The 23,921-nt window shown below is 39.7% G+C and overlaps 1 protein-coding gene across 7 annotated transcripts in view; it reads left to right on the top strand.

Annotated features, from left to right (window-relative positions):
• LOC129724807 (guanine nucleotide exchange factor DBS) overlaps positions 1-23,416 on the top strand; it is a 172,346-nt gene extending 148,930 nt beyond the window's left edge. For all 7 annotated transcript variants that reach the window (XM_055679980.1, XM_055679979.1, XM_055679978.1 and 4 more), the window contains 8 exons: positions 7,816-8,001; positions 20,025-20,227; positions 20,381-20,495; positions 20,771-20,968; positions 21,031-21,236; positions 21,314-21,623; positions 21,683-21,809; positions 21,873-23,416. In XM_055679980.1, coding sequence (XP_055535955.1) covers positions 7,816-8,001; positions 20,025-20,227; positions 20,381-20,495; positions 20,771-20,968; positions 21,031-21,236; positions 21,314-21,623; positions 21,683-21,809; positions 21,873-21,979 — 1,452 coding nt within the window. In that variant the 3' untranslated portion in view covers positions 21,980-23,416. The remainder of the gene's footprint in view (positions 1-7,815; positions 8,002-20,024; positions 20,228-20,380; positions 20,496-20,770; positions 20,969-21,030; positions 21,237-21,313; positions 21,624-21,682; positions 21,810-21,872) is intronic.
• Positions 23,417-23,921: the final 505 nt, after the last annotated feature.

Raw genomic sequence — 23,921 nt, 5'->3', positions numbered from 1 at the left:
AAATAACTATTCAATCAAAAGTTATTCCCTCTGATCTAAGGTGATGATTAAATAAATGCCATATTTTGGCATATTTTGTTGAATGCAAGCTTAGGAACAAGACTGTAGAGCGACACTTTACTGATGACTGTTCTCCCTATTCACTCTAACAGCCTCATGAAAAAGCTATTCATGAGAGCTCAACGGAACTGTCTTGTGTTGCACACGACAGCTCATTCTTACGCATGTATTTTGTTCGTTCGGACATGACCTAGTTTGCTCATTTTGAGGATCCTGTTCAGAGGGGATTCACTGCTGTCAAATTTCATATATGTGTGTGTTATCGCAGATCAACTCTGGTCCATGACGTTTGTTGGTCCATGACGTTTGTTGGTCCATGATGTTTGTAACTATGAACAATAATGGGGGAAAAAGTGAATAGCTAAACAACATTCATGAAAGTTTTCCGCGGTTTCACGAGTTTCGATGAAAAACATTCCAATTCTATAATATTTCACATCGATCAATTTCATGACCAAAAGGAACAAAAACCAAAACAAACACCATGTTGCCGAATATGTTGGTTACACGATTTTTGACAGATAGATCCCCCCTGATCCTGTTGGCTTGGCTTGCACTGTTGACATATACTCGCAATTTTTCGTTTTTCCTTTTTCTTACGTCAGTTGCATATTTAATACAAAGCAAACTATTTCATATGTGTTCACCTGACCTCCCGCTCTGATTCGTGCCGAATGATGTCGAAGATTATAGGCTGTCATTAGCGACAGCTTGGAAGAACCAACAGACATAAGGAGATGAAAAATAACAGCCCGTATGGCATTGCATCTGTGTGCTGTCGTTAGTTACTGTCGGGTTATGTGCCAAACGTACGGGGAGCAGAGAGAGCTGTGCAATGCCTTGACAGCCGAATTAGTTGAAAACTTGCTGTCATGGATATGCAGTCTTTTTCAGAAGCTTGAATGTATGACTTTATCTATCATTCGAATTTCAAAACTACTTTTTCTTTCAAGGCGACATGTTGTTTTCGGATAAACCCTGGAACGCACCTAAAATCCTTCATCATAATTAATTCTCTTAGTTTGATCAGAACATAGCATATATTAAACCAAATAAGCCTATCACGGTATTCATCTGCCTAAGATCATCAAGTTTTCTTTGAGCCACAATTATACTCTGCAGGTATTTATTTTTAATTGGTTATCAAAGGGACTATCATACAACATCATGCATATGACGGTTGGCATAGGATGGCTGTAAAGAATATTTGCAGATCATATTTAATTGTTCCACGGTGGTAAGGTATTACCTCGCAGGTGTTAGCTTGAACTCCTTCAGGATGCTTAGGAAACTCGTTAGGTCACCTTTAAGCATCGTTGTATTTCTTCACATCCTTAGTACGCCAAGCTTTATCTTCTTCTTCACATGGAGATGTAGTGGCAGTAATGGTTCAGCATTGTTTCCATAGCTGCAGTCGGCGTTGTGCGCAAGGCACTGGCAACTGAAAGACAGGCTAATCGTTGAAGTTTCGCCTGGGCTGTCGTTTCATTTACCCTGAGCCACCATACGAGGGCTGCGTAGGTTATACGTGGCCAAGCAATGGTGATGTCAGGACAGTGTACTGCATGTCCAGCGTAGTCTAGTTGAGCCGTCTAGTTCAGCTTCTTATCCAGAATGATTACCAGGTATTTGGTATCATTCCTGAAACTCAGTCTTGCCTTATTCAATAGCGCAGGAATGATTGAATGCATCCTTAGAAGGGTATAATGACTGATTGAGCGGGTTTAATGTTCAGCCTTTCTTTTAATCACCACTGAGAGGTGGTGTTAGTTGAATCACATTTTCCCCGAACAATAAGGACTACGTCATCAGCATAACCAATGACTTCGTAGCTCAGCTGCGATAATTTGGTTTTTTTCCCTTGTAGGAGCTTATAACCACTGCTACCATTAGTTAGATATATTGTGGTATACTCCGATAGTTTGGTTAGGAGAAAGTCTAACACCAGTGACCATAGCAGTGGAGAGAGAACTCGTCCCAGAGGACACCCATTCACTGCCTCTGCTGTGACAGATGTATCTTCCAATGCAGGTGTGATTTTCCTGCTCGAAAGCATTGCTAGGATCCAGCTCATTGTAGTATTGTCGATTCCTTTATTTTGTATAGCCGTGTAAATTGATGCAAAGGACGTGTTATAGAAAACTCCCTCAATATCAATAAAAGCGCAAACCGCTGCCTCTTTATATTTCAGTGACTTCTCGATCTTAGTCACTAGGTTATGCAAAGTGGTTTTAGTAGATTTACCCCGTCAATACGCTGACGCTTATACAAGGGTAACTCCTCCAGAATCCTACTACAGAAGTAGTTGTCCGCAATTTTCTCCATCAACTTGAGAAGAATTGAAGCTACACTTATAAGTCTGAAACCTTTGGGCAATATTTCGTCTTTGAGCCCGGCTTTGGTATAAACACCACGTTAACGTTCCTCCAGCTGACCGGGATATCCCAGAGTAGAGTTGGCTCGGAAAAGGCTGATGAGTTCGGACATGATGACTCCTTCCGATTTTTGCAGAAAGATTGGTAGAACATCATCCGGTCTTGATGACTTCATAGGCTCAAAAGAACTTAGCGCCTAATTGATAGAAGTCTCCGTGAACAGTCGTCGAGCGAGATTTGCGGAATAACTGTAGCTCTTTAGCGTTCGGCCCGGAGATCACTGTCGACCTAGGAAAGTGGATGTAAGTACCTTCAGCGTTTCCTTGGTGGTTACAGTCAGACTATTATCTGCAATTGCGGAAGACCATTCGTATGATCTTTGGACATCGCTTTTTACAGTCGCATCGCCTCAGGCAGAGTCTAAATGTCTTCCCAAAATCCACCTCTGGACCTCCTTTTGGCATGTTCCTTAGGCTTGGACGTGATTTTAGCTCTGTTGAACAAGCGTCTAGATTCCCGACGAATGTTGCTGAGAGTTCCGGTCCACCAGGGCACATCACGACAGACTATCCGTTTCGTTAACGGACAGTTTGAAGTAAAAGCTTCCGTGATTCTGTACTGTAGGTCGCTTGCTGTGATGTCCAGTTCAACTGGAGTTCGAATGTTTTTATGACAGGATGTTCTCGAGTTGACCAAATGTTCCTTTAAAGAGTTTCAACTGGTCTTCTTTGGATTCATGAAGTTTTCTCTTCTCAGAGGAGTAGCCCCGACGCCAAATCTGATGTGTCTATGGTCTGATAAACTTGGTTCATCAGAGACATGCCAGATTTTGACTTTTTTTCGTTATCGAGGCGCTACATAGAGGGAGATCTAAAACCTCTTGTCTAATAGCATTACTAAAAGTTGGTTCATTTCCTACATTGCATACATTAATGTTGTTAAAAGTGAGATATTCAAGCAGGTACTTAGCTCGTGTGTTGGCATCCGAGCTGTCCCAGCAGGTACGCATTGGCATCGCAGCCGGCGATGGTTTTTTAATGTTTCGGCAGTACCACACCAGCACTGTGACTCCAGATGGCGGTATGTCGTCCACGTCCGCAAAGAAGTGAGCGGTAGTCGTTGGGACTTTCACCGCAATGGCAATCAAATCACGTTGGATGAGCTCTGTAATGGGACCCTTTCGTGCCTGTGTTAGAGGACTTTCTACCAACCTGCGCATGCGTGCTTTGCCCTACTTATAGTTCAGTGCCGCTATGAGGCTAGCAGACTGAAGGTCCAGCTCCACCATCAGTTCGACAGTCTTTCCAGCAACGTTGCGTTGTCATACTCGCCATGCACGTGTGGGGAAACCGCTGTTCTGATTTTGGAATAGACAGAGATTTCTCTCAATTGTGGTGTCCACGATGTCAGGGAAGTACCGTATGAGTTTTAGGACCTTCGGCAGGTACTTCGTGTGAAAGACACGAAGGTGTGCTGCCTTCCACGGTTTGAGTGTGTCGTTGTCGGCACAGCCAAGATGGATTGTTGGATGTCGTGTTTTAGTCAGCAACTCCTAAATTTGGGTCTGATGGTAGGTGATTCCTGGTCCGCATTGCAGTCCAGTATACGCAGAAGAGTTGAAAATCCGCTTCCACAGAGATATTTACAAAGAAATTTTATTTACCTGTCAAATTTACCCAGCGCTTCCCGGCCACCTCAAATAAGCCTTGCGGCTTCCTTGTCGGCCGTGGGCCCCCGGATGGGAACCACAGCCCTAGAGGCTACCCATGACGTTTTTTGTGGTGCAGATGGCTCCGCGCATGCTAGATCCCGAGGCTTTTTGCTCATAGGGCCCTTGGCGCTTGTGTTTGGCAAGGCCGTCTCAGTCTATCGCTGTCGCTTGTTTGCGACCTGATCTGAGCCTGTGACCTCCTCGCGTGAGTGAGTCAGGCTTAGCAGTCTTTTCAGACGCCGCCGTTGCGATTCCCTTTGTCATTCGGCAATGTCCCCGGATCGGGAAGACTGTTCGTCGGCTCTTTCCCGCTAGGCGAACCAAAGATTAGTGATGAAACTGAAGGCCCGCTGTCAAGGTTGAAGTTCTTTTCCAGATCCTTCTTCTTGGTCTCGCCTGTTACGTGCAACCTTGTAAGGCTGCACGACATGGAGTGTGTTTGCTCCATTTGTTCCAGCTGAGTAAGGTTGCCGGGATCCGAATTGAAGTTTGTCGTTTATGTTCAATTGAATTAAGTTTTGATCTCACGAGTTCACCACGAAAGAAAGGGGTCCTTTGCGTTTTATGGTAGCCTAACGAAGGCTAGAATACTGTGGAAGAGCGCCAGGTATTCCGTTTGCGGCTGGGAATTTATTAAACTTTCGGTGAGAAGAGTACCCTGTTTTGTTGGAGTACCCTATCTATTGAAGTTTTGTCTGTATCAAGCGTGAAAAAAAGAATAAATGTTGCATTCTCTGGGCAATGCATGTTTTTATTTTCGGTTACCAGCCATAACTATCGAGAATACCAGATATATAATTATTCCTGCAAAATGCAGCTTTTCGAAGTCCGTGCGGGTATTTCTATTATAATACCGATACTCTAAGTTTCTGCACGCTTTATGAGGATTTGTGCGCAGTTTTCCTTATATCTGTGTAAACTTTCTCAAAATGTGTGCAAATTTTTGTACATTCTAGCATGAGACACTCCATTTTTTTCTAAAATATCGGGTGGATTTTCCTAGATTATTATTGGCACAAACTTTTCCAAAATGTGTGAGGATTTTCATCTAGTAGATTTGCTGTGTTTTCGTTCAATTGTAGACAGTTTGCAAAATATTGTAACATTCTTTCTATTTTGCTGAATGAGACAATTTCAAACTGGATCCCATTCTGTTGAATGAACAGCTACTTTTCTGCTGAGTGTGCGACCAGCCCGAACCAAGCGCCATTTTTTTATTAACGCCAGTAGATGTGGAAATTAATAATCTATCTTTCACGAAAAACGAAATTATTTGAGCAGTTCATAATAATATTATAACAAAATTTCTCTGTAACAGCTTGCAGAAAGCATACGGGATGGTTATAATATCGGATAATTATGAAGTTTTCTAAGATTTGCACCAAATAAGCCACAAAAGAAAGATGCTAACTTTCCTCTCAGTGCATAAAATCAGGATAAACTTTTCTCCTTTGAACTAACCACAACTCGTAATTTTCTCGTTATAGCGTATATTGTAGAGACAAAATAAACACATGTTTGAATTTATGTGAAAAGGTAAAAAAAAAAACACTCTGAAAAGTAATTCACAGTGCTACAATATGCTGATACGAAATAAAGAAAAATATTGATAACATATTCATAATTCTCCATCCTTCTCCAGCAATCTCTGTCAGGAACCAGCAAAACAACCAACCTGCGCTCGGGAACCAGTCCTACGTTCTTGACCTAGACTTTTCCAGTTAAACACTCGAGCGCTCCCAGTGAAACTCGTTAAACCTCTTGCTGTCCGCCCATTGCGATCCAGTTATCGCAAATGCAAATCGTTTTCACTGGCGTAGCATCATTAAACTACTTACTAGTTACTTTAGCCAGTCATACCGGCTCGTTCAGCCGTTCCGGAGCGACGAAGCCGTAAATCTCGGCTTCGTTATCGTTGCCAAGTAAAAGGGAAAACTGTATCTGATCAACGACCACTTCGCACAGTAGGGAACAAATAAGTGAAGCTCGGACAGAAATAATTGAAAAATAAAATGAACATTGGTAGAACAGTTATGATTTTGTCTTTGCACTGTCCTACTGTGCGTTTTCATTGACAGCGGTGATGCTTACCACGGTGTGCTTGGAATCAAGCGTGCTTTCCGCAGCCAATAGTTGGTAGTTTTCTTTCCACGCACATAGTTTTGTAGGGCAGCGAAACGGTAACCTGAACTGCTGCCCTGAAAGATGCCCGGTTGTTCGGGAAACTAAGTTTAGTAGTTTCCCAGTATAATGAAAATCACCGAAATGTCTTATACGAAATAGAAATGCAGTTTTACCGTAAGATGTAACATTCAGGAACAAACGATCATTTTCAACTATTTTGTGCATGCACTTTTTATGAGTTATTGATAGTTTGAGTATAAAGAAATGATAGTTCTCGATTGTCCTCCTATGGTTTTATTGTCAAATGTTAAATTCAACTATTAAATAGAAATTCAATGCTGCTCCACAGGAACCAGCAATAAAATGACCATAAACAGTTAACTCCAATGATCACACACCGAATAACAGCGCATTAGTGAAGTTAATCCAATTAATGCTCCATCAAACCAAACAGTTTCTGGTCCCGCAGCTCAAGTATCATATTAGGTAGCGCCTTGTAAATTAATATAGTCTGCGCATGTTTGCCCGTAAATACCCGTGATAGCCGGCGAGAAACGGATATAAAAATGCCAAACAGCGGCGTGCTAAATTACATAACGGAACATGGCATTTCTTATGTTGAAATGACCGGCAAAGTTCAACACGCACCCATGCTCTAAAGGGGGACTGAAAAGGGCCCAAGTTATACATATAAAATACATATAAACCGGTTTTGGTAATTGTCAGAAATCAGTCGGTTTTCATCTTCTTGGTAGCCGTACCCAGCGGCAATCAATCAAAATCTTTCAGTGCACCGGAATTTCTAGTCCTCTTTAGCATTTTTTTTTTTGGTAAGCCGACAGTCGAAAACTGGTCTAAGATACACAAATAAGTGGGGTGAATAAAGCTGGTTGAAAAAAGGTCAAAGTAGGAATTCATTCATACTTTGTGACTGCGTAACCGTCGAAAGCAGGCCGAATGACTTACTGGAGATTTAAACGCTGTTGAAAAAGACGAAACCTTCCATCTTGTTACTTTGTCATTTTGTCATTACCGAGGGTAACGTAATACATAATTGGATAGTTTTGAAGAGCTTTGCAGTTCATGTGAATTAGTTGCCATTAGTATTTATGAGTTTGAAAATTGGTTTAATTATTCGTGGTTGTATTGGATCTTACAAGCTATAGCACCTTGTTAGGCCGTCATAATCGCAACAAAGGGGCCAATTTCTAAGAAAAAAATTGAACGAATGTTAAGTGAGAATAACTATTGCATACTCGAGTTGACTGTCGTATACGAATCGTGTCGTATACAAATCGTTATAGTTATAACGCTAACAAAACAATTTTGCAATCTTTTATTGTGCAGGAAACCAACGTAAGATCTTTGATCGGCGTGATCAAAACACATAACAATGGACCAATTATCAATTTAGCAATTAAAAAAACAACTCCAGAAAACGTTTAGCGTGCATAATATCTTCAATGTTGAAATACCATGCGGCGAAAAACACATTAGACATCGTTATAATTTCCGTTCGCTTATTTCTACTTTCACTTTCCGTAGGGTTACCGAGACGAGATGCTGTCGGAAGAAATGAGCTCACTGGTGCCACCGGGTCTGCAAGGCAAAGCTGACATTTTATTCGGCAATCTTCACGAGCTGTACACGTTCCACAATGACATTTTCCTGAAGGATCTCGAAAATTGCATCTCCACCACCGAACTAGTTGCACTGTGCTTTGTACAACGGGTAAGTTTTTGCTTGCCTTTTTATGGCGCATTTGAGTGTAACATTATGGGTATTCATGTCGAGCTCGTAAACAAATACCCAGCCGTAAAAATACTCACCTCCATTGACGAGTAATGGAAGATACACAGTTTACGGCTGGGTATTCGTATACGAGCTCGATGTGAATACCCCTATTGTGTTTCTTTTGTGTATAGAGTGTATCGTAATGTAGTTTTAACCTTTCAAAAAGGGACCAAAAAATTTCAAACCATATGTACAGAAACGTTGACTCGCTAGACTAGCACTTTCTCACCATTTTTTTAACGCTAAAATACTCTCCGTTTGTTTGGGCATTTTCTACTTGTCGTATGTAATCAAGGCATAGCTGCGCCTAATCTGCTGGAGTATTCTCTTGGTCGTCCTAAATTCCTTGGACATGGATAGGGCCAGATCTGTTTTCCAGAATTTAACCCACGACTTTTCGACCCAATACAAGGTCGCTCGGATCGTGTTTTCGACCACTCACTCAGACCTTGGACCATGGCATTCATTACCAAACTTTCTGATGATCCGCTTCACACTTTTCGAATGAATTTTTGTTCACTAATTATCACTTCTAAAATATTACGTATAATGTGTGCTCTTGTACTCCCAGGTTTGGATTTTTTTCTACATCAACCGCCATGAATAAAAAAATCAATGAGGTGTTGACAGCATGTCAAACCCAGAATTCAAAATCTTCAGGAATAAAGTTAACAAAAAATTGATTTAATATCATCAGAGCAATCAGAAAATCATCCACAAGCCAACAATAACAGATTAAAGAAAATGGGGTAGAAAGATAGTCTAAAAACAAACAGAAAGCAAACAAAAACACAAAGTCCAAACAATTCGTTCCAATTTAACACTCGAAGTGTCAAATACTGCATAAAATATATCCTAAAATTAGGAAAGAAAATTTAGCAAACACAATCATTACACTGGGTAACACCGGTCTTTCCCTAGAACTCAGCTGTAAAAATAATAAAGCCTTTACGCACTTTTGACATGGTTAAGAGCACCGAAATTCACAGTAGAGCAAAATCATTTCAAATCGCCTGGAAATACGCGAAAATTTAATCGACCATTTTTGATTTGAATGAAACTTTGCACACGTATTTGGCTTAGCAAACTGAGCATTCTTCACAGGTGGAGAGATTTTTTACACCCATGAGTTACATTCTAAAAGGGCGTATGCCTTTCGGCACAGGTTTTATTCGAAGCATTGTAGCCCAGAAACCGTTGGTTGTATAGAAAAACTGTCTGAGAATGAGTTGTAGGGAATTAAAAATGCACCATAAAAAAATATACACTGTACAAAAAAAAATTTTTTGACCAAAAAAATTAAAATAAACATTAAATTTCAATTTAAAAAAATAAGAGTTGAATTTTTGTTTTATTTTTTTTTTTTTTAAAGAAACTTGACGTTAATACGCAACTTTTAAAAAAAAGTACAGGATGGAGAAATGAAAAATAATTTTTTTATGGTAAATTAATTTTTTTATGAAAATTCTAATTCAAACATTTTTCAAAATATTTGTATTCTGATGATTTTAAGAGGTCGAAGCAAGCCATGACCGAAATCGGACGCAAAAAATTTTCGCTCGCATGTTATATCGGAAGCAAAATTGTTTAATTTAGTTGTGCATGTTCGTTATAGATGTAATCGCGGAGTGAGTTTATTTTCTAAATTTAAAATTGTTTTTTCTTGGAAAAGTTCGCGGATGGTTGTGCGAGGCCGTGATCAAGATTGGCCAGCTGGTTCCTGCTTTGAAATCATCACATTGTTTGGTGATTTTCGGTTATTTTACACCTAAAGAATTGTTAAACACATATACAGGTGTTCTATTGAAATGTGCTGAGTGCGAAAAGTGTGAAGTTCCACAAAAAAAAAGTGAATTTAATTGTGAAAATTGAATATTATTGCGTTGCTTTTTAGATTCACCAAAGTGTTTATTTTTTCTTGTTATTTTTTTCTATCGCTGTCTTGGCGACGGTTTGAAAGTGTGGAGTGTGTGGTGTTATTACATACAATAAGGAGAGTGTTTTTCGAGCAGCTGCTCCACATAGTTTTATAGTGATTGGATGCTCATTAGGGATTTATTCATTGGCATAGTGCAAATTATATTTGGCTTGTATCTAGTTAAACTTGAAGTAAAAATTTGCCAATAAGATCAAAACCATGCATCGCCGTTTACAGTGTTAATGTGCTATCTCTTTTCAACGAATGAAATGTTGTATGGATTAAACGAGTGTGTGAAGGCATACATGCATGTTGCCACTGTACTTCTATTTAAAGAAAAGTCCAAAAACGATGAAAACAACTGGAAAATGCAGAGATGAAAGCTAAGTATACGTTTTGTCTTGTCTGTATTGTAAAGTGATATGTTGATGCTTGTTTCTAGTTTTACTTTATGTGAGAAAACAGATACAGAGAGGTTTTGATTTCATCGTTGAAATTGTGTGCGCGGTATTTTTTTCCGCAGAGTTTCAGTAACAAGTTTTAATTTTGTCCACAAAGTGTTAGTGTGGTTTGTGGAGTTTGGAGTATGTGTTTCTCAGGAATCATATGCTTAGATTTTTTGATTGTTCTAGCTTTTGACCAATTGTTTTACATAATTTGTTATATTTATGACTAGTTCGGCACTTTGTCAATGAATTTAAAAATATATTCAGGCTTTTATGTATATTTTCTTTTATTTAATTGTTGAGGCTTTGGATGCATGGAACATTGCCAATTTTCATATTTATTAGGCGTATTAGGCGTACATTGTTAAGAGATAATCGACGTAAACGCCGAGTTCCTGCGCGTATGTGTCGGCCGGGGGGATTAAAGCGGTTGTTCGTAACGCTTCGGTGTAAACGCGTATGCAGCCCGTGCGAGTTTTGCTGATATATGGACTTCCGGCGTGTGGTGATTTCGCGAAGTGAACCCAGATATTTCATCATATCTTTCTCATCTCCATCAACGTTAAGTCGGAGACTGCTCGCGCGTTGCATCTAAATTATTAAATCGGAAATCGAAGTAGATTTCGTTCAGTCGATAAATATCATTTCAACCCCCGCGTCGGTACCTTCCATGAGGTCGTATTATCTACAGATGGATCAACAACGCGCAATAGTTTTAGGTATAAAGAGCATAACCTTACGAGGAGATATACGGTAATTTGAGGTTGTCTCGGTTTAGTCAAAAATCCTGTATCCTCGCGTACGTTTTATTGTTGCGGTGTTACATTGTCAAACTAAATAAGTTCGAATCACATTATAAATATAGTGGCGGATGTAATAAACTTGTAGACGCGGCACATGTTCTGAAGAACCCGACATTAGCGCATCGTTTACCAAAACGAATCCTGCTGTATACCTTCCCCTTTATCCAACATCCCAGTGATTTCTCGTGGAAGTGCAGAGGTGTTCTCGGCTTCCATAAAGCGAGTATCACGTCAACATATTCCTATACAAACTCCTTCTTTGACCAGCATTCGGATGCGGCCGGCGCTGGTATTGCCTAATATAAAAATTTAGGTCACCTGTTTTTACACTTTGAGGATGCATGTTGGTCCCAAACATCATCTGTTGGTTCTTTGTGTAATTACAGCTGATCTGGCAATAACGGAGTAGCAACCGCGGGCGGTCAATCATGCTCATGCTCATGCTCATATTTGTATTCTGATGATTTTAAAAGATGCAGAAAGTCATTTTGAATCAAAAAACTCTTGGTAGTAAACATCCTACATTCTAAGTACATTAAACATTCTGAAGGCATTGGTTTTCGAGTTATTTCTAATTTAAGCTCGAAAAATTATAATTATTTAGGAAAATACACGTTTTTCTTAATTTGCCCATGGTTCTCCAGCGAAAACCATACGTTTATTGGAATGCTTGATCAAAAACACCTGAACCGCAACAGTATCATGATGGAGTACTTCCGATATTATGATGAAGCTGATATTTCTAAGTGTTCCAGATTCTGAATAGTAAACAACGAAGGGATGAATGGTGGCTTGACTATCATTCCAATAACTACACGAATCACAAATTGATAAAGACGTATTAAAATGAGCTTGCCTGTTCAATATTTTTTATTTTGCAATAACGTTTTCGTTTAATTTGCGTAAACTTGATGAGCACCGATGATCAGAAAAGGGTTTACAGCATTTGGGCTTGGTTTATTCCATTTTCACTTTATTCATCTTCACAAAATGCAAACTGTTACTAACACATCTGGAGTAGTGCAATCGTATTAATATACAGAAACAGATATTATAGTTAACCCAGTAGTTATTGGTTGCGTACTTTACAAACAGTTATTATTAGTAAACAAGTAGGTAGTGTTGCACGACAAACATATTTTTTTATAAAACATTCGGCAAGGGGGAACGTGTAGGTAGGCTAAGGTTGAGCGCTTGAGTTATTTATCCAATCGTTTAGTTGTCAAAGAATGAATTGTATATTTTTGATCAAGCATTCCAATGAACGTATGGTTTTTGCTGGAGAACCATGGACAAATTAAGAAAAACGTGTATTTTCCGAAATATTTATAATTTTTCGAGCTTAAATTCAAAATAACTCGAAAACCAATGCCTTTAAAATGTTTACTACCAAGAGCTTTTTGATTCAAAATGACTTTCTCATCTTTCAAAATCATCAGAATACAAATATTTCAAAAAATGTTTAAATTAGAATTTTCATAAAAAAATTAATCTATCTTAAAAAAAATTATTTTTCATTTCTCCATCCTGGACTTTTTTTAAAAAGTTGTGTAATAACGTCAGGTTTCTTTAAAAAAAAATAAAAAAATAAATTCAACTCTTTTTTTTAATTGAAATTTTTTTGGTCAAAAAAAATCTTTTTTGTACAGTGTATATTTTTTATGGTGCATTTTTAATTCCCTACAACTCATTCTCAGACAGTTTTTCTATACAACCAACGGTTTCTGGGCTACAATGCTTCGAATAAAACCTGTGCCAAAAGGCATACGCCCTTTTAGAATGTAACTCATGGGTGTAAAAAATCTCTCCACCTGTGAAAAATGCTCAGTTTGCTAAGCCAAATACGTGTGCAAAGTCGATTTTCGACCATCGGTCATTTCGCGCGATTTGTCTCAGTAACGGTTAAAAAGCTTTTTCTTACAAGAAGATGGCACAAACAAAGAATGGCAAACAAACAACATCTCAGAGCAGCTTCACACATTACGTAAGCGTAGGAAAAGTCCAAAAAAGCTGAGTGTGGTGGTGTTTTCATTCGTTGCGTGCCGATCCAAAGACGAGCAACAAGCGCCAAGTGCATGTTAGATAGAAAGCAAGAGCTACATTTTGGCTTCTGGCCTGTATCAGCATGTTTTCCTTTAAGACATCAGTCATACGTTCGAACTCCGGTTTGGGAGAGACTGCGAGTGCCAGTAAAATCGAAGCGAAAGGGGTTTTCCACTAAATTACGTAATTTTTATGTAGAGGTAGGTAGTTACGTTTTATTACATAGAAGGGCGGGGGGGGGGGTTAAACAATTAGCTTCTTTGTGCTATGTAATTTATGGATTTTGTCTTGGTACAAACTTTTCAGAAACGCTTTACCTTCGAGACATCAGAATAGTTAGAAACCTAATCTAGTCTCAAGTCGTTTTTAGTTGAAAAGCTCTTGTATCATTCTCAAGCTCTGGTGAAAACTACTCGGAAGCTCTTGCTTTGATTTTGACAACTGAAGAACTGAAAACCGATACAAATGCGTTTCAATTGAAAGAAAAGATTATTACTGTCACTCTCACATGACGATTTTCAATCGAAAATGACAATGAGCGCTAATGGAGACAGGGGGCTTCCACACAGTACTTCGCGCAAATATATGGACGAGGGAGAAAAGAAAACCGCGACGATATGAAATGAAGAACACCCAAACCAGTTTCACAATTCAAAGTGGTTACATAGCGCGGATCAACAGCGAAAGAAAAATCCGAAATATTGATCGGAATTTGCGTCACGTATCTATTGGATGCCATTGCCGTTTTAACTAAAGCTTGCGGTATTAGAAAACTATCATCAAACGACGCGATACGGTGGTAGTTTCAATTGAGACGCTGAAGGAAATGAAAGAGCCTCTCTCTCCGTCACTCTTTCCGTCAATTGAAATACTAGATAAACATTCCAAAAGGTCCTATCTGCTTTCATCGTTTTTACGGAGCATCTTTTCATTTTGGTAATGATTCAGCTTTAGTAACTCTCCCAAGTGTGATTTTCGTTCAAAAGGCTAGAGTGATCCCTCCGCTGTCAACTTGTGCAAATAACGTGTCATAGAAGTTGTTTAATAAGTTGTGGCGATTGAATTATAGTGATCGATCCAAAAACCGATGAAAGCAGATAGGAACTCTTGAAATGTTTCTCTAGAATTGTCATCAGTTTCATTTGAAACGTTGAATGTAGAGTAAGACGGGACAAAAATCAAACCTACACGATTCTGTAGATAAAACATGTTGATGTACATTGTAACGAGATGTACATTGTAACGAAAACTGCGGTTTCTTTTACTTACTTATACATGATTGCAAAATTGACTTAAACGCATTTATAACGAAAAAAAAAATTTTTTAGGTTTTGTTTCTGTATTAGTTTCAATATATTTTTAAATATTTATATACCAGATTACCAAACAATTTTTAAATTCTTCATGATGCATATTATAATATTTTTATAATTAAAATTCAAACCTGAGGTTATAGTTCTCTTTTCCCTTCCGTTTCGATTATTGTTCCTTATTCACGATTCGTCTTTACTGGGTGCATCTTCGCCGTTTTTTAGTTCTGGTTGAGCAGCTTTCAAAAAGTTTCTGAGGACGCCCACGAGAAGAAATGTGGTATTCACAGTGGTGGGCACCGCTAATCGAAAATTTAGCGACGCTAATCGCTAAGTCGCTAACCGGAAAATTTAGCTCGATAATCGCTAAACGCTAAACCCACATTAGCGGAACTTTCGCTAATCGCTAACTTTTCAATATATAAATAGTCATATCGTTATATTTATTGCCCGTGTTTTGTAAGATTTGGACCACTTTGATCTTTTTTGGTTGAACAAACGAAAACAACTACTTTTTAAAGCTATTTACAGTAAGGGGTTCACGAAACGGTATTCATATTTGATTTTGTAAAAACAAGAATAACAAAAGTTGTTTAGCTTGCATTGAAAATACTCTTAGGAATGTTTTCATAAAAATTCAATTATTATCTGAATCGAAAAAGTAAAACCAAAGTTGTCAGAATTTCAAGCGCATTGCAATTTACCAAAGTTCTTGTACCTTGTTCTTCAAAATGCTCCTGTGGCTTTTACGATAACTGGAACTCCATTCGAAGGGAAAAAACTGACAAACGTAACTTTCGCATTAAAGTATGTTCATCTTTCGAAGCAATTTACGTACGCCATCAGCAATTCACAGTTTTTCTAAATATTTCTATTGTCGCTTCTCTACAAAATTTAGCGAATTAGCGATTAGCGTTTCGAAGGCCAAAATTTTAGCGACGCTAACAGTTTCGCTAACCAGCTCAAAAATTAGCGAAATCGATAAATCGCTAACTGAATTTTAGCGTCGCTAATTAGCGAATTAGCGAATTAGCGGAATGGTGCCCACCACTGGGTATCCATAATTATATTTCTCATCGAATCGAGGAAGAGCAAATGGTTACTCCAATCAATATCATGCTTTTTCGTGAAATACTTTTTTATTCTATTGCATTTCACCCACTCCGTGTTCAATTTCGAACAATATACACTAGAAAACTTGTGCAAATTTTCATAAACCTGCTCAACTGTGTCTTCTCGTAGAAACAATGTCAAGTATCGAAATACACATGTTCTTTTGCTTGCATTGCAGTTAACCCACTTGTCAAAAATCTGCCGGTTCACGAGTGATCGGTATTGACCTAGGAAAAATAAAAATCTCGCAAAGTTGCAGGATGTTGCAGCTAATTCTTATATATTTTGTAGAGGACACTTCAAGCACACTTTTGATATATGTTTTGGAGAGGAACTCGGTGGAAATTTTTTTAAAACTCATTGTTCGCAAAAATTCGACCTTGGAACTTTCAATCAACTTTCACTGCTGAACAATGATATAATTACTGATAGGTCACAAAATTGTTAGTCATTTTATCTATCCAACGACATGTTGATTAATGTTTGCATTGAAAAAATGGATCTGTTTCGTATGGTGATAAAAAAATGTAAGACAAATAGTTAAGTTCAATAAATTTTCCATGGAAACAAACAAACAATGTCGCACGCTAGCTCGGAGGGCTAATAGCGGTCTCGATTAACTAGATTAGTTGAGAAAATTCGTTATCTATATTGTTTTTGGCACTTTTGCGTGTTGTAGGATAAGTACAACATTACATTATAAATCGAATCCGACACCACAACCGTGTGTGGGATAGCTAGCCGACCGACATCGCTAACCACAAAACCCCGGGATCCACATAAATTATCCATGGAAGATAATTTTATAAGTTTACTTGCAAAAAAATCTACACCCATACGAGCGGCCCTCCGGCAGTTAACCAGAGCATTTGCCATGGTGGACGAAAACGTTCGTGTTGGCATGTTTTTGAGTTTTTTTTCCATTTACCAATTCTTCCTCAGTTTTCGCGACACAATTGTTGGGAGTAGATCTTACGCTTCAGGTTTGTCCAGGAATCCTCGATAGCATGCAACCTGGGAACGTTGGGTGGGTGCGCCAACTTGGGTACCACATCGATATTCAGGTGCTCCTTCTTCTCTAACGATCGCTTCGAGTAATGGGCCGACGCTAGATCCGATCAGTTCAGGGCCGACGCCAGATTAGTTCACCGCGTCTTAGCCCTTATGGTATTTTTCGATAAACGAAGAAACTTCCGGTCCTATAAATCTCCCTGTTCGCGGCCAGTCCGGAACCAAAGAAGAGCGGCTTTGATATTCCCTTCTCGCTGATTGTCAGTCACAGCAGCATGTTCTTGGGGAACTTGATTTGTAAAACAAACTTCACCTCGGAGCTCACTGCGTTCGTGGGGGAGTAGAGTACGAAGTGTCCTGCCAGTCGTTGCCATCCAGGGTGAGATAGGTCTCGTCGTCCATCACCACCGCCACGTCGTGATCCGCTGGGAAAATCGACTTGACCTACTTATTCAGCCGTTGCCGCTGCTGCTGCGTCATTATCTGCAGCTCTGGGACCAGTAAAAGGGACTGCCGCTTCCTGACATGTATTTCCACGTTCGCCAGGTACTTTTTCACTGTTTGGCCGGTGGCACCGACCTCCCGGGTAAGTATACGCAGCGATGTAGCCACTTTTCCCTCGGTCTTCCTCCTCAGCATCTTTTGGAGCTTTCTATCGCTCAGGGTCGTCGGGCGTCCGGAACCGGACTTTCTTCCGATGCTCTGATTGTTGTCCAATAGTGCCAAGAGGTTGTAGATGCTAAAGGGCGTATCCGGCGTCCACAAAATGCCGCACAATGTCTTGACTGATAGAGCAGTTAACTTTTTTTCTATTGACTCATGGGTTACCATGATTGATGCTTCATGAGTAGTTTCGTCAGTGCGTGTGAAGGTGAACCATGAAAAATAGGCAATTTCTGTTTATTTTTTTAACGCAAATGTTATCGCTGCTCATCATATGGATTTTTCATTCCAACGTCACACTTTGGTTTAAGTTTCTACAGAGTATGCCCCGATATAATGCGGTAAGATGTCGAAAAACTGTGTGTAACAACGACTACTTTTCGATATTATTCGCATTATTTTCCCGAGTGGGTAGTTATAGGGAAGGTTCATGGGTGATAAAGGCGTAGCCGAGGGGGGGGCGCGACCTGCTTATACCTGAACATCGTTTTGCGAAAAATCTACACTGCATTAACAATAGGGTGCCAATGGAATGTTTAAGAAAAATTAGATTTTCGAATTTCGTTCAGTAGTAATGTTTGTATTGAAAAATGGCCTTTTTTCGGATGGTGACAGAAAAAAAAACCAAGACAGATAATTATATAGACTCACTTGCAAAAGCAATTCCATGCCCTTGCGAGCGACTTCACAAGAGTTTACCAGGACATTCGCCATGGTGAACAAAAAACATGCGTGTAGGCATGTTTTTGAGTTCTTTCTTCGTTTAATTTATCAATTCCTCCTCAATTTTTGCGTCAAAGTTGTTGGAGTAAGTCTTACGCTTCTGATTTGACTCTGGCTGGGACACAGCTGGGTAACGTTGGGTGGGTTGGCCGACCTGGGTACCACGTCGATTTTCAGCCGCTTCATCTTCTCCAACGATTACATCGAGTTGTCGACTCCAGATTTGATCAGAGCACCTCATCTTCGCCCCTATGGTATTTCTTAAAGAATAACGCAACTTCCGGTAGGCACTTCGTACTATAAGCTTTCCCGTTCACGGCCAGTACGGAGTTTCTCGCTGATTGTAAGCCACAGCACCACCTTCTTTGGGAACTTGGTATGTGAAATGAATTTCCTCTCAGAGCTCACTTCCTTCGGGGGGAAGTAAAAAACGGAGTGCCCTGCCAGTCGTTGCCATCCTGGGTAAGCTAGGTCTTGGCGTCGACCACCACCATCACGTCGCGATTCGCCGGAAAAATCGACTTGACCATCTTATTCAGCCGCTGACACTGCGTCATTGTCTGCAGCTCCGAGACCAATGGACGGGACTGCCACTTTCTGATGTCCATGTTCGCCAGGTACTTTTACACTGTTTATCCGGACCTCCCGATCAAGCGTATGCAGCGATGTAGCCACTTTTCTCTCTGTCTTTCTCTTCAGCATTCTTTTGAACTTCTTGTCGCTCAGGGTCGTCTGCCGTACGGAACCAGTCTTTCTTTCGATGCTCTGATTGTAGTCCAAAAGTGCCAAGATGTTGTAGATACCGGAACAAGCGTAACCAGTGTCCCTTTTCCGTACGATGTCCGTTTTCGACGCGGCGGGGTAACGTTCTTTGATCGCGCACACTTCTGAACGGAGTAGCTTCACTGTTTTCTCCATTACGGTTAGAGTTCGATTCAATTTTTTCTGCTGACTCATGGGTTACTATGATTGATGCTGCATGGGTAGTTTCGTCAATGCGTGTAAAGGTAATCCCATGAAAAATCGGCATTTTTGAGCATTTTTTTTAATGCAAACGTTAGGGCTCAACAATTTTGTCTTCTCGAAAAAAGTTTTCATCCAAAATTTGAGCTTAATTGGACTCCTGATGAGGTTTCACTTACAGTCGTGAAAGTCTTACATTTTTGACCAACCTAAAAATGCACAAGAGTAGTTCTTTATGTTCCCGAAATCGATTCCCGAAATGCATGAAATATCGAGATCTGATGTTATTTCATAAAAATTTGTTGAACAAAATAACTTTCAGGGACATGGAAACTTTTGCGTTGGGAGACTCAAATTACACCAGAACACACAGGAGAGCTCGAACATTTCTTTCATCGATCAAAAAAACTGTAAAAACTGTAACTTCGACCGCTTTGAGTACTTCCCGAAGTCCGATTGAGCTCAAATTTGGCATGGGAAATTTTTACGAGAAAACAAAGCTTTAGAACTCTATCGTAAATGAAACAATTGAAAAAATAATCCTTTTCCCTTAGAAACTTTACAACTGTACATGAATCTGAAGATTTATAACCTCTCGCTCAACGATATCCATCGAAAAATCTTTCATTACTTAGCAACATTTCTTTTTTTTGGTTTTGTCCGATAGTTCCGTGTGAGTAAGTACCCACATGGATATTTTCCGAGTGGGTACTACTACCCATACTACCCACATAAAACACCGCCCTGAGCATATAGGTGAAATAAGATTATACCGGTCATAAAGGACGCGTACGAAGTCTCAAGTTTTCATTTTTAATATATTCTAGAAAACTGGAAAGTGTGTAAATTGGCACAATAACGAAAAAGGAATAAAAATCTGCGTGTTGAAATACACAAATTGATACTTTAGGTTTTACTGAAGAAGGTGATAAAAAAAATTCTGAAATGTGATTCATTTCTTTTCCAGAGGGACACTTTCTTCCGTTTGTATTCCTACTACTGTCAGAATATTCCGCGCTCGGAACGGCTACGGGAGACCCTAGTGGACACGCACCTTTTCCTACAGGAGTGCCAGAAGAAGCTCGGCCACAAGCTCCCGCTTGCAGCCTACCTGCTCAAACCAGTACAAAGGATCACCAAGTATCAGCTGCTATTGAAGGATCTGTTAAAGTAACGATACTCACATCTAACCTTTGTTTATTTGAATCATTTCAAACCTTCCAAACTAGCAATCATACCCAATTTGTTACCAAATCAGTTCCTAATTACTATTTTTTTTTAATTTTCCCATAATGCCTCAAAACACAACTCAAATCACGACAGATTCAGCGATACCGGAACGTGCTCGCGGGAACTACAGAAGGCGCTAGACTGCATGCTGGTGGTGCTCAAGTGTGTCAACGATTCGATGCATCAGATCGCAATAACTGGTTTTCCCGTGAGTAGGCTAAATTGCTGGATAGGCGGAAACGGAGTATTTCCCACATCCTCCAATTTGTATGCATAATCTTGATAACACCCTCCAATAAAACGTTCGTTTTATTTTCACCTCTAAAAACGGTAAACTAGAAACACTGATCAGCATACCAAATTGGGTCAGTCATCAGGTTTATGATTTACATATTATAATAATTTTTGCAACTGTTGGTTACCGTTTTCGCGGTAAGTTAGCGAGTCCGAAAGAAAACGCCTCTTTTTCGTTATCTCCCGCAGGCCGACCTTTCGCAACAGGGGGAACTGTTGATGCAGGACTCGTTCCAGGTGTGGACGGAAAGCAAAAAAGATCTTCGGTTACGGCTCAAAACTCAACATCGGCATATATTTCTATACCAGAAGGCGATGCTCTTCTGCAAGCAGGGCTCAAAAACTGGCCACAACAAGAGTACCTATCAGTTTAAACATTGGCTTCAGGTTGGTGTTCAGGTTGATATCAAGATGAGTTGCCGGAATAACGTGTTTATTTTTGGCTTCAGATGTCGCAGATCGGTTTAACCGAATCGGTGCGAGGTGACTCGCGGAGGTTCGAGGTATGGCTGCAGGGTCGGCAGGAAGTTCACACGATACAGGCCGGCACGGTGGACATCAAGAATAAGTGGGTTGCGGAAATCAAACGGGTGCTGCTCAACCAGCTGGAGGAACTCAAAGGCGAGAAGATTAAGCAGTACGGACTGAATCACAAGTGAGTAGCCATTGATTGATAATGATAATGGGTTAAAAATTGAGGCAAGGAATGTAACCTAATAATCACATTTGCAGACCACTGCGGCATACAGCATCCTGGGACATGTCGCCGGCTATGCATGGTGCTCCAAACCGAACATTCAGCTGCGACCAACAACCTGTCTCTACTCCTCTGTCCGCCAACAATATTCAGCATCACACGGGCGGTGGTCAGGATCAAGCAATCACTAAGATCTCCCATCTCAGCAATGAGGACAGCATTCTGAGTGCAGCGGGTATTTCATCGTCCTCTTCGGAACACGATAACCAGGAAACCAATGCCTGGAGTTCGGATTATTCCAACAGTGAGGACGAATTCACGCACGGTGAAGACGGTGTGTTACCGGTTAGTAAACTAACGTAATTTTCTCTTTGAGGTCCATATTAACGGAGTTGCTCTTGCAGGGACATAAATTTGTCTCCCTAGCGGATTACTGTGCAATGGGAAATTCTGAGGTTTCCATGAAAGACGGTGATATTGTGGAACTGCTTAAAATTGGATGCGCCGGCTGGTGGTTTGTGAAAGTTATTGGTTAGTAACTTAAGGTATATAATGAGATGGTAGAATTGAAATCCTCTTCCTTTTTGTCAACAGGAAATAACTTGGAAGGGTGGGCTCCAGCAGCGTTCCTGGAACCAATAAATCGTAAGGCGTCCCGGCTTCGCAGTGCTCGCAGTCAGGACAAACTGAATGAACATTGAGAAGCTTAAGCGTTGTTACAGCATTGTTCTAGTGAAAACCGGGAGTTATGCAATAGTTGTGCATTTATCTAAACTCCATACCCATTTCTGAATCGTACCTAGTTGCATGCGAATCTGAGATGAAGCGCAAGAGATTCATAAAGTAATTATCTATGGTCGTCTATCGTCTATCCATCCATATCGTAAACACACACATACACAAAATTAATAGAAAACTAAAACTGGAGACTCTCTATTCAACTAGCCAAAATATCCAAAAGTTTAGAGTAGAATTCGTTGCAGTGTATGACAATTACCATAAGAAATGCCGAACGGAAATAAGGCAGAAATTAAAATACGCTGGCGTTTAGATTAGAGTTGATCGCGAACATCCACCAAATTTGTCATTTTTGGAGAAGAACTACGGTGTACTAGATATCTCTCATAGCACAATGTATGCAACAGACTTTTTACTCTTTCGTTCTATTCCTAAAAATCATCTTTTCTTCAATCTTTCTCTTAAACCATGGAGTATTACACGGTGGTGTGCCAATTTCAATTGACTGCTTCATACGTGTTAGAAAAAAAATTACAACAGCATAAAAGTGTTAACAGTATCTAAAACAAGCCAAAGCATATATACGATTACAGAATTGAATCAACGCATCCAATCATCGTTGCATACAGTAAATGGTTAGTTAACGAGTTAAAATGATAGAAAACAAAAAACGCAAACCAATCACCACAACAAAATTACCCGAATGCGTACAAGCGTATCCCAAAATTCTGAGCACGGAGGTTCTTGTTACATTGTACAGTCCGTAAGTTATTTATTTATTAGTTAAAGTGTACCTACACGGTCTTCTTCGTTCTCGAGATTCTGAGTCTCACCCTAAATTAGGTGTTTTGTTTCTTCAATCACTTTAGTCGTTTTTGTTTTAAACCTGTTGTACAATCGACTTAACTATCTTTTTTTAATTCGTCCAGTAAACTGCTCACTAGATGTGTTAGAACTTTTTTGTTTTAATTTTTGCAATCTATATTGAAACTATTTGTTTTATAAACATATACGTGGTATTCATTGGCGAAGTTAATCCGATGTTCAAGCATACATACCGTAACACATAAAGTAATACAGATAAGAATCGTCGGGAAAATTTGGATAGGAAAGGCGTTATTTCATAAAAAAGAATACATTTACAAGAGCTACGGCAGCGTATTTTGCAAACATAAAACAGTGAATACGGAAAATAATCAAATGTTTGAAAAATCAAAGAAATAGTTATCGGTTTCCGTTATACTCTTTGATTTCTCAATCACTCTGCTAAGACGCTCGTTATAGATTTTCTAAAAAGAATCAAATGTTTGTAAAAATTCAATTAAAACAAAACCACTGGTTAATCAAATTAACATTAAACGTGAAACCGAGAACAATGTTTGTTCAGTATAAAGCAAAAACTAGCGTCAAATATTTAAGAATGTCTCAGCATATGTTATCGTTGGTTGGGAGTACTGGAAGCAAACCAGTTACCATTTTTAAACCAGTTCGATTCAACAATCTGACTGATCATAGCGTGGTACAGGATTTCCGATTTGTCAAATATCATTCAACGGAAAAAACACTTCCAGTGTCGTTTTCCGGTTTATTGTATAAAAAAGTTTTGAAATTTTTCCTTTTGCGACGGTTTGCTCCACCTTCGCAAAGTTCAAGCTGAACCCGCTTCGTGAAAATCGTACCACTCGTGTCTATTCGTATAACATCATCGAGGACGATGTTAAAAAGCAAGCAGAAAAGTCCATATCCTTGTTCCAATCTCCCAAAACACGCACGTAACACATCATACGATTCATGGTCAACCCTAAGACAAGACGCGACAGCTGGTCACCGTTACATTCAACCAATTTGAACCGGCTGCTGATTGGCTGAATCCGATAACGCAATCGTCACGTAGAAAATACAACG

Source organism: Wyeomyia smithii, chromosome 2, assembly GCF_029784165.1.
Source record: "Wyeomyia smithii strain HCP4-BCI-WySm-NY-G18 chromosome 2, ASM2978416v1, whole genome shotgun sequence".
NCBI classification, from domain to species: domain Eukaryota; kingdom Metazoa; phylum Arthropoda; class Insecta; order Diptera; family Culicidae; genus Wyeomyia; species Wyeomyia smithii.
The sequence above is the reverse complement of the archived record's forward strand: the minus strand, read 5'-3'. Positions and strand labels throughout refer to the sequence as shown.